This window comes from Microtus ochrogaster, unplaced genomic scaffold (genome assembly GCF_000317375.1).
Source record: "Microtus ochrogaster isolate Prairie Vole_2 unplaced genomic scaffold, MicOch1.0 UNK80, whole genome shotgun sequence".
In the NCBI taxonomy this organism is placed as follows: domain Eukaryota; kingdom Metazoa; phylum Chordata; class Mammalia; order Rodentia; family Cricetidae; genus Microtus; species Microtus ochrogaster.
Window position 1 is genome coordinate 331,635 of NW_004949178.1, and position 10,046 is coordinate 341,680.

At 51.8% G+C, this 10,046-nt stretch overlaps 3 protein-coding genes across 3 annotated transcripts in view; 1 reads left to right on the forward strand and 2 right to left on the reverse strand.

The window, feature by feature from the left end:
• Positions 1-1,394, forward strand: part of Emc9 (ER membrane protein complex subunit 9) — a 2,950-nt gene extending 1,556 nt beyond the window's left edge. Inside the window, exons 3-5 of the mRNA XM_005370446.2 lie at positions 764-833; positions 915-1,009; positions 1,166-1,394. Of these exons, the coding sequence (XP_005370503.1) occupies positions 764-833; positions 915-1,009; positions 1,166-1,346 (346 nt within the window). The 3' untranslated portion in view covers positions 1,347-1,394. The remainder of the gene's footprint in view (positions 1-763; positions 834-914; positions 1,010-1,165) is intronic.
• Positions 1,387-4,308, reverse strand: Psme1 (proteasome activator subunit 1). The gene is made up of 11 exons (XM_005370443.3): positions 4,054-4,308; positions 3,260-3,292; positions 3,063-3,125; positions 2,863-2,973; positions 2,744-2,789; positions 2,533-2,630; positions 2,229-2,297; positions 2,085-2,152; positions 1,924-1,978; positions 1,764-1,850; positions 1,387-1,602 (listed from the first exon to the last, which is right to left on the reverse strand). Exons 1-11 carry the CDS (start codon positions 4,090-4,092, stop codon positions 1,522-1,524), a joined length of 750 nt encoding a protein of 249 aa, XP_005370500.1. The 5' UTR covers positions 4,093-4,308; the 3' UTR covers positions 1,387-1,521.
• Positions 4,309-6,739: 2,431 nt separating this feature from the next.
• Fitm1 (fat storage inducing transmembrane protein 1) lies at positions 6,740-7,964 on the reverse strand. The gene is made up of 2 exons (XM_005370447.2): positions 7,699-7,964; positions 6,740-7,352 (listed from the first exon to the last, which is right to left on the reverse strand). The coding sequence occupies exons 1-2, from the start codon at positions 7,962-7,964 to the stop codon at positions 6,740-6,742; spliced, it is 879 nt and encodes a 292-aa protein (XP_005370504.1).
• Between the last annotated feature and the right edge of the window lie 2,082 nt (positions 7,965-10,046).

A 10,046-nucleotide genomic window follows, 5' to 3' on the forward strand; every position in this document is an offset into this window, starting at 1 on the left:
AAAGGTGTGCACCACCATGCCCAGCTAAAAAGTGTTCTGTTTTTGTTTTTTAGTGGAAAGAAGAAAAAATATTTATTTAATATGGCCATACTAGAAAGAGGACAAAGCTCCAGGGAGACTCTTCCCAAGTCTGACTTCTGGGTCACGAAGAGAGATTAAAGTTTAAACAGAGGGACAAGGATATGCATATCTAGGGAGGCAGGAGCAAGGTGTGGCCTTGCCCAACACTGACCTATCTTTAGGTGTAGATTTGTATATTACCTAAGCAAATATTACCTAGGTGTAGATTTGTCCTGTAGGATCGTCTGACAAGTTGTTAGAGCTGTGTGAAATTACTGTATACATCACGTTATATCTGTATACTATGTGCTTGCAGTGCTCCAAGAGGCCAGAAGAGGACGTTGAATCCCCTGGGGCTGGCCGTAAACTGCCATGTAGGTGCTGAGATTCAAACCTAAGTCCTCTGGAAGAGTAGTTAGTACTCTTAACCACTGAGCCATTGCTCCAGCCCTCTTAGTTTTAATTTAATGATTAAGGCAAATTGCCTTCCTCAAAGCCTACTTTAGATTTCCACTCTCAACAGCAGAATCTGAGCATGTTTCCCACAGCATTCAAGCATCAAGCAGTTGTGCATCAAGCAGGGCCGACATTCCCAGGACAGCTGCAGGGAAAGGCTACAGCTGTGAGCATCTGTGAGACCTGGGAGGAGACCTGGGTCTGCCCTCAGTTGACTCCTCACTCCTCTGATCTTCCCCCTACACAGCCCCGGGATTCTGGCCTTGAAAATCGCCGGGCGAATTGCAGAAGTCTTCCCTGGTGCAGTGCTTATTATGGTGAGACTTGGGCTTTCCGGTGGGGAGGTGGGGATGAAGTAGGGAGAGCATCTTGAGACTCTCACCCCTTTATCCACTCAGCTGGATAATAAGAAATTGGTGACTCGGCCTCGTGTCCCTCCAGTCATTGTCCTGGAGAACCAAGGTCTTCGATGGGTGCCTAAGGACAAGAACTTGTGAGTGCCCCACGACCTCTATGCTTCTGCGAAGTCCAAGGCTCCCCAGGCCTCCTTTGTCCTTGGTCCTGCCCTGTGGTTTCTTTAGACACAATCCTTTAAGTCTGGGTCTGGCCCCACTGTTTGGCCTCCATGGTTGCTTTGCTTTAATTTCAGAGTGATGTGGAGAGACTGGGAAGAGTCAAGACAGATGGTGGGAGCTCTGCTGGAGGGCCAGGCCCACCTCCACCTTGTGGACTTTGACTGCCATCTTGATGACATTCGGCAGGACTGGACCAACCAGCAGCTTAACACTCAGATCACCCAATGGAGCGGTCCCACTAGTGGAAATGCCTGAACCAGTGGGTCAGAGTACAATAAAGAGATAGGCTGTTGGGCAACCATATATTTATTGTTTGGGAGGCAGAGTAAGGGGGAAACCCCAGCAGGAAGAAGATTGGGTACAGTCTATAATTCCCGGTGAAGAGCAGGAAGGTCTCTATTGTACCCCATCACGGAATGAGAGAGGGGGCTCAATAGATCATTCCCTTTGTTTCTCCACGGGGCTTCTTGAGCTTCTCGAAGTTCTTCAGGATGATGTCGTATAACACAGCCTATAGGATCATGGTGGAGTGGTGGAGGTCAGCCACCGGCCCCCAGTGGCTCTGTGTCCTAGTTCTAGCTTTGGAAAGGCTGATCTTGTCATCCTCCATCCCAAGTCTGCTTGGCCAGAAAGGTGCTTCTGTCCACCCCTGCCCTCCACTCCCCTTCTCACATAAGCATTACGGATCTCCATGACCATCAGCCGGATGTCCTGGTACTCTGCCTCGTCCAGCTCGTGCACCAGCTGCCGATAATCACCCTGCAGAAACCCAGCGTTAGTCCCGACTTGCAACGTGTCTTCCCCAGTTTAACCCGACCTGGGCCTCACCTACCACGTGGGGCTGTTTGGCTGCTTTGGCCACTGCGTCACCTCTCTCTGAGAAGTACCTGTGGGAAACGGAAGCAGTGTGCATGGAGTAGGAAAGAAAGGAGGGAGCCCAGGCCTATCTCCAAAGGCAGAGTGAGCTGGGGGTGTGGTGGCCAGGCAACTCACTTAGAGATTTGAGTGTGGAAGCCCTCCACCTTGGTGTGAAGGCTGGTCATCAGCTCAAACACCTTCTCCTGGGAAAGAAAGGGGTGAGAAGGAAGCACGGGCTACCCAGGAGGGCTGTGTAGGATTGAGGGGCAGTGCTCTTACCTGGACAGCCACTCCAAAGTTATTCCCATCCTCTATCCGAGGTATCTGTAGTTGCAGCCAGGTAGTGACCTTGGAGCAAAGGAAGGTACCGGGTTTATTACCACCTCCCTTCCTTCCCTTCCATATACACATCCCAAGCCCCAGGTTTCTATTCTTCCCTTGTCTGCCTATAGTGGATGGAGGAGTGCCAGGTCCACGCTGAGCCCAAGGCTGGTTCACTTGCTCTGCCCTCTCCGATGTGCCATTGTCCTAATTGGCTGGGACCAAGAGGACAATGCTGAAGCACGGATGAAACAGAACTCACCAGATTGAGTTGCTCAGTGACATCCTTGATCTCAGGCTTTAGGCGCTGCAGGAGGACCACAATCTTCTCATTGCAGTTGACTGGGCCACAGGGAGGACCTAGAGTGCAATGGGTCAGTTAATAACCGAGCTTCCGAGGGCTAGAAAGCCGAGTGTAGAATGCAAGCTGGAAGTTGGGAGACACAAGCCTGTCTCTGCCTGGGTTCAGGTACCTTTTTCTTCATCTTCCCCCTTCTTCTTCTCATCTTTCTCTTCCTTCTGTGGGGAGGAAGACAGAACTGAGGCTGGGTTTTCTCTATGGTTGGCCCACCTCCCGGGTCTCCCAGCTTGCCTCCTGTTGTTTCTTCCGCTCCTCCTTCTCTTTCTCCTTGACTGGATCAGGTATGGGGATGTCCAGTGGAGCCTTCAGACTGCTCAGGTTGGCTTCATTGAGATCTGGCTCCTAGTGGTAGAGCTGGAGATGAGGGTGTTCCTCTTATCACATCACACCCCCATCCCAGGCCCCTCCTGAGTCCTGGAAGGACCCTCTACCTTTAAGAATGCATCCAGCTCTGCGATCTTCTTGGGAAAATAGCTCCCAAGCAGGTTTTCTGTCTGTATGAGGTGGTGGAGGAGGATGGGGTCATAATCAAATGCCTTTTCCTAGTGAAGTAAGGGCTCACACCGCCCAACAAGGAAGGGCGCAGCAGTAGCAGCTGGACGGGGTTGCCGATGAATGTAGGTCTTACCTTGCTACACAGGTCTTTGCGGAACACATCCACCTGTAGGTACAGGCAACCCTTCAGAAACCTAGCTTTAGGGCCACTTCATTTGAGGGCAGGTCCCTTTTGGGAATAGAGGAGTGGATCCAGCTAAGGCCACTCCTGAAGAGAGATGGGTCCCTCCCTGTATAGGGTGGTCTGAGGTGGCGTGGCAGTTTTCAGCACACCTCAATCTGGGGAGAGTTCAGTGGATCCCCGTGGGGGCTGGATTTGGGGAAAACATCCCTTGGGTCACCAGAGTTGTGTAAGGAGAGATAAGAAAGCCTTCTGACCGGGCGTGGTACACCATGTACGCCTTAAACACCAGCACTTGAGAGGTAAAGTCAGGTGGGTCTCTAATTTCGATCGAGTCCAGCCTGATCTACATAAAGAGTTTCGGACAGCCGGGGCTACATAATAAAGAGACCCTGTCTCGAACAAAACAAAACCCTAAGCCAGTGGGCAGAGGCAGGGAGCAGGCTGTGTCCTTCCTGAACTGAGTCAAAGATCTCGAAGTGGCTGGGGCAAGTCCCTCTCCCCGGCTCTGCGTGTAGCCCGGGCCCCAAGCCAGGAGACTTCACACTAGCTCTCGGCTTCATTTCACCCCACTGGACCACAGCCGCCTCACCTACTCCCAGGGGAACAGGTGCGTCTGGCTGCAGACTAGTAAGCAGACCCCCTACCCAGATGTGGGGGCTTGGGGCTGATTCCCGGAACCCTGGTCCGCTCCGAGCCACGCCTCTCTAATGCCTCTCATCCAGACTCGAACCCGCAGCACTTACCTTGGCTTGGGCTTCAGGATGGACCCTCAGTGTGGCCATGGTCGGAGCGGGCCGGGGGCTAAGCGCCGCACGAGGAGTCTGGAGTGGGCAGCGGGAAGGGAAAGCGAAAGCAGTGCTCGAAACCTGCACAGCCTTCCTTGGCTTGGGGAGCGGAGGGACTGGAGGAGGCGGGGACAGCCTACTGAGGGGCGGGGGCTCCTCCTGCAGCCCGAGTATTGCTTCCGCCCAGCACTCCGGGCTCTCCCCTCTGCGCCCAGGCCCGCCTCCCAGAGCCCGCCTGCCAACGCCAGCACCTCTGCCCCTTTCCACCCCGCCTTCCATTTCCGGTCGCCCCCTACTTCTCCTGCTAGGGCCAGGGCAATAATAAGCCTTACTTGGGGGGTTTTAAATCTTCTCTGATTTGGAGCAAGACCTGGTCTCTTCTCGCCTTGCCGCAATGGTCCCTATTTCACCTGCATACTCCTGCTCACCAAACGACCACGCTGAGACGCTGGCACTATCCCTATCCGCACAAAACCATTGTGGCACACTCTATTACCCTATGAACCATCCCCCCCCCCCCCCCGACAGCTGGGAGCCAGGTCTCTATGATAAAATCCAAACCCTTTTCTTTCACAATCAGCTGTCCCCTTCAAGTTGACGGTCTGTTGCTTTCCACACTCACTCATTACACAAGCAAATACTATGTAGGTAGTGTTTATTCCAGGTCAAGGGCTCAGCCCTTGGGAAATCTACAACACTCTTCCCTCAATGTCCTCACTCAGTTTTTCAGAGAGAATTTTCCACCGTCATCTTTCAGAAACTACCTTCCCCGCCCAGTTTATTACAAGCCGTCCTGTTTCAGTACCTCCGCAGCACCCGTGACTTTGACATTAACTATTTTTGTTTGTTTTTGTTTTTGAGAGACGATAATATAGTGGTTTGAACAGGGTCAGGCAAGCTTTTTCTGTAAGGGGTTGGTGATGGCTACTTAGGTTTGGGAAGTGTTACCATGTCTGTAGCCGCTCAACTCTGGTACTGCAAGAGGCAAGCAGCCCATGAAGTGAATTAGTGTGGGTGCGTTTCAATTAAACCTAACTTATGGACCCGAGATTTTGAGTTACATGTAATTTTCACACGTCGCTTTTTTTTCCAACTTTTTTTTTTTTTAATGTTGAACAAAAAGCCAGGCTTGGAGCCGGGAGGTGGTGGCACAGGTCTTTGATCCCAGCATTCTGGAAGCAGAGGCAGGTGAATCTCTAAGTTGGAGGCCAGCCTGGTCTACAGAACAAGTCCTAGGACAGCCAGGGTTACACAGAGAAACCCTGTCTCAAAAAACAAAAAAAAAAAAAACAAAAAAAAAAACCCAAAAAATGGTGTGTGATGGGAGGTGGCTCAGTGGTTAAGAGAACTGGCTGCTCTTCCAGAGTGCTTCTGATCAATCCTTGGCAGCCACATGACAGCTCACAATTGCCTGTAACTCCAGTTCCCGAGGATCCAATGCCTTTTCTGACCTTCACGGGTATGTTCACACACACATACAGCAAAAACACCTATGCACATAAAAAAAATCACAATAGGAACACTACTGAACTTATCTCCCTGGGATGTTTGGGGGTTAAAATTGTGTGCGTATGTACATGAGAGTGCATGCACACACATGAGTCCATGGAAGCCAGAGGTGGATGGTGTCTCCCTCGCCCCTCCCACGTCTCACTTATTGAAAAAAGGCTCTCATACCAAACCCCAAGCTACACTAGCTGGTTGGCAAGCTCCAGGAATTTTCCTGCTTCTGCCTCTGCTGCACTGGGATGACAGATGCGTGCTGCCATACCCAGTGTTTTTTTTTTTAAATATTTATTTATTATTTATACAATATTCTGTCTGTGTGCATGTCTGCAGGCCAGAAGAGGGCACCAGACCTCTTTAGAGATGGTTGTGAGCCACCATGTGGTGGCCGGGAATTGAACTCAGGACCTTTAGAAAACCAGGCGATGCTCTTAACCATTGAGCCATCTCTCCAGCCCCCCATGCCCAGCTTTTTATCTGGGCTCTGGATAACCAAATGCTGGTCCTTAGGCTCGCACAGCAAGCACCATACCCGCCAAACCATTCCCCCAGCCTCTAAATGTATTCATTTATATAAATAATATATACACTCTTAGAACAGTGCCTGACATGCAAGCACCAGCAAGCATTTGCTACTTGTGTGTTTTCTCTTTTGCTTTCTCCAGAGCTGATCTGCTTCCGAGCAGCAGAAGCCTTGTTTGTCTTGTTCACACGGCACAGAACTATGCCTGGTTTAACACATCATTGTGAAATGAATTTGTGCCATCCTTATGAGACAGAGGTAGGAAAGGTCCTGGCATGAGCTGCCTAGAGAGGCAGGCTCCTAAGGAAATCAGGAGTCTGTGACGGAGGCAGGAAAAAACCGAAGTAACCAGGTTGGAGACGAAGCATCTGCCAGTGGAAAGCTTATAAACACACCTAAGGGCAATTAGCGGCCTCTGTAGAACCTTGACTTGACATCACAGCTCCAGAAAGCTGGAAGTCGAGTTCAAGAAAACACATTCAAGGTCAACGACATTCAGGGAATGATGAGGAGGGACTCGAGCATCTATCAGACTCTTCTCTTACCCCTCCCACCCTCTTAGGCCTGACAAGAACAGGAAGAGCCAGAGCCAGGCCTGGTATGCTTTTATTTCTTTCAGTTATGTTTGCGGATTGAGCGGGATCGGGGGAAGAGCCCATGGCCTGGGATCCCAGGAGACCAGGGCTGGTGGTACCAGCTACCATAGGTAAGGTACCAGGCAAATGTGCCTACTGCTGCACCCACCACCTTGTGGGTGTATTGATGGAAGTAGATGACGGTGCAGAGCAGCAAGAAGTTCCAGAGGCCCAGCAATAGCACATTGAGTAGGAAAACAAGGCGCAGGGGGGCCCCGGCTGGTAGCCCGTGGGCCAGGTACTTGGCAAATACAGCGGCTTCCTCAGCCATGAGGAGGCAGCAGAAGGTGAGCAGGAAGGTGTGGGAGGAGACAGTGTAGCCTCGCCACTGGTGGCCGGCTGCCAGGCAGCTCCTGCGGTCAGGCAACTCATGCAGCAGTAGGCCTTGGGGCAGAGGCTCGAAGCAGGAACCGGTCAGGTCCTCGATGAGTAGAAAGGCCCGGCCGGCCCCCCGCCAGACAGCTGCCCCCACCACCAGTCGGCTCAGGTGCCTGGCCGTCACTGCCACGCGTCGTGTAGCCAGGAACACCACCAGCAGCACAAAGCCCCCCAAGAAGGTACATGTCCAGCCCCATGCTGAATTCACAAACTTTCTGTGGGCAGAAAGAGGGAAAGCATCTGATGAGCCCCAGTCCCATCTCCTTACCTTGATCTGTGTTCCACACCCCATCACTAGTTCTCTTTCCAACCCCCACCATTTCCACATTGCCCGGCTCCTTAGAGGACCACTGGGCATTCTAGGGTCCACATTTCCTCTCAGTTCTTTACTTCCCTTGCATCCCCAGGCTCTGTTCCTCTCCTCCCTCTTCTCCCCCGACCTTCTCAACCTCCTAGCCTATTTTTAGTGTTCCGACTGGCAACAGAACAGAGAGGCCTGGAGAAGGAAGCCGGGATCCGAGAGTATAGGGAGCCAGCTCCCCTGGACTCCAGTGGACTCACATGTTGAAGAAGTTGCCATGGCTAGCGAAGATCGTCCGAGAGTTGACATGAAACTGCAGAAGGGGCCCAAAGATGACCACTGCTGCCAACCAAGCGTGGTAGAGGCGCCGTAAGCAGGGGCTGCCTAAGAGGCGCGCGGCTTGTTCACTTCCAAAATACAATAAGGCAGAGGCCACCCAGAGCAGCGCCTTGACCAGGCACCCGAGCAGTGCTCGGACTCGGGTCCCGGCCCCCGGCCCTGCCCCCACCATCGGTCCCCGGTCCATGTTCCCTCCCCTCCCCACTAACTGCCTGCTCCGCTGGGAGGCTGAGGAGGGGCTAATACTGGTCCCCCTCGGACAAGGATAGGCAGTGACAGGTGTGGAAGACACAGGGCAGAGCCCTGCTGGCAGCTGGCAGGCAGGGAAGGGGGGCAGTAATGGGCCAGTTGGAGGGCTGACAGCATGGTCCTGGCCTTGGGTGTGTGGAAGTGTGTCCTGACACAGCCTCTGTCCTTTCCTGTTAGCTTTGAGTTCTCAGTTCCAGCCACATTCCAGTTGATGTCTCAGGACAAGGCCTGCTGCTCAGGGCTGTCCTGGTCCACACTCAGCTGGGGTCTGCTTGTCTTATTTTGGCCAGCTCAAGCCCATCTACCTTCATCTCAGCTCTACCTTTTTCCCTCCACAGGGAACCTCGGATGCCAGTGTTAGGCAGGGTTCTCTAGAGGAGCAGAGCAGTGGAATCCATCTGAATGAAAAGGGAGTTTTACTAGAGTGGCTTCCAGGCTGTGTCTGCCTCATGTCAACAATAACTATCTCCCTACAGAAAGGCTACCAGACAGGCAGTTCTTCAGGCCATGAGGCTGGATGGCTGGGCTGGTCTTTGGTCTGTGGGAGTCCCCAAGAAGTAGGTTCTGACACCAGGGAAAGAACGCCTCGGCATCATCAGGATAGATACACTCACCAGGGAGAGTGACAGCAAGCCGGCAAAAGGCGAAAGCTTCCTTCTTCCATGTCCTTTAACTTGGGCTGCCACCAAACGGTTGGTGGTTCGTCTAACCCCAAAGATTCAGATTTGGGGTGAATCTTCTTGCCTCAAATTAGCCAAACAAGGGCTGGAGAGATGGTTTTTTGGTTAAGAGCACTGACTACTCTTCCGGAGGTCCTGAGTTCAATTCCCAGCAACCACATGGTGGCTCACAACCATCTGTACTGAGATCTGGTGCCCTCCTCTGGCGTGCGGGCATACATCGAGGCAGAATGTTGTATACATAATAAATAAATAAATCTTTTAAAAAAAATTAGCCAAACAAAACAAATTCCTCACAGGTGTGCCCAGCTGCTTCTGTTTTAGTTCATTCCAGATGTAGTCAAGTTGACAACCAAGATTAGCCATCATTGTAAGACATTAAAACAAACCAGCAGACTTTATCTTTCCCCTAAATGTGGGTCCTTCTCTTGGGCTCTGAGAGCAGTGAGGTGTGTACAGAGTTTGGTGTCATAGGCAGGTCGTGGAAGTGGATTCACTGGGGTAGTCATAGTTATGGTGGCCCTAGCAGCTTAGCTAGGCTCCTGCTCGCACCCAGATGAAGATCTCTGAAAGGCCAGTTTGTCCCAGGGTGGCTGTGCACATCGATGGTGGCAGAATACAGTGCTCAGGGCATGATCTAATGGGCTGCAGCTTGTGTTCATGATGATAAGAATCAGTGGGTGAAATCCAGGTGACTTGAGAAGGGCACTTGTATGGAATGATGGTGGCCATTCCTGGGTGATCCCGGTCCTCCAAGGTGATGGGTAAAGAGCCTAAGACAAAATTACCCAATCTGTTATTCATCAAACTTTAAATGTGGCTGGGTGGTGGTGGTGCACGCCTTTATTGCCAGTACTCATAGGCAGATGTATCTCTGTGAGATCGATGCCAGCCTGGTCTACAGAGTGAGTTCCAGGATAACCAGGGTTATACAGAAAAACTCTGTCTCTAAACAACAACAACCAAATGAACAAACCAACAAAAGAACCCCCACCCCCCAAAAAAACTTGAAGTCAATTCTCTAGTAAATTACTCTGGGTCCCATGTTTGACACAAACCTGGCCTCTCAGACTGAGCCCTGGGCAGGACCTACCTATGAAGTACCTGTTACTGGGTAGCTGTTTCAAGGTGGCTTGTCACTTTCTTTCCTTATTCCGTAAAGCTGGGGTTTCAGAGCAGTGGAGGCCCACAACGCAGTGAGAGGAATGAGTGAACAAGGACACCCAGGTTGTGCGCCCCGCTATGGTTGGGGAAAACCCACTAGCCCCCCTCTTCTTATTCATGCTACTGGGGATCAAACACAGTGCCTCAGGTATCCTAGTCAAGTACACTACCACTGA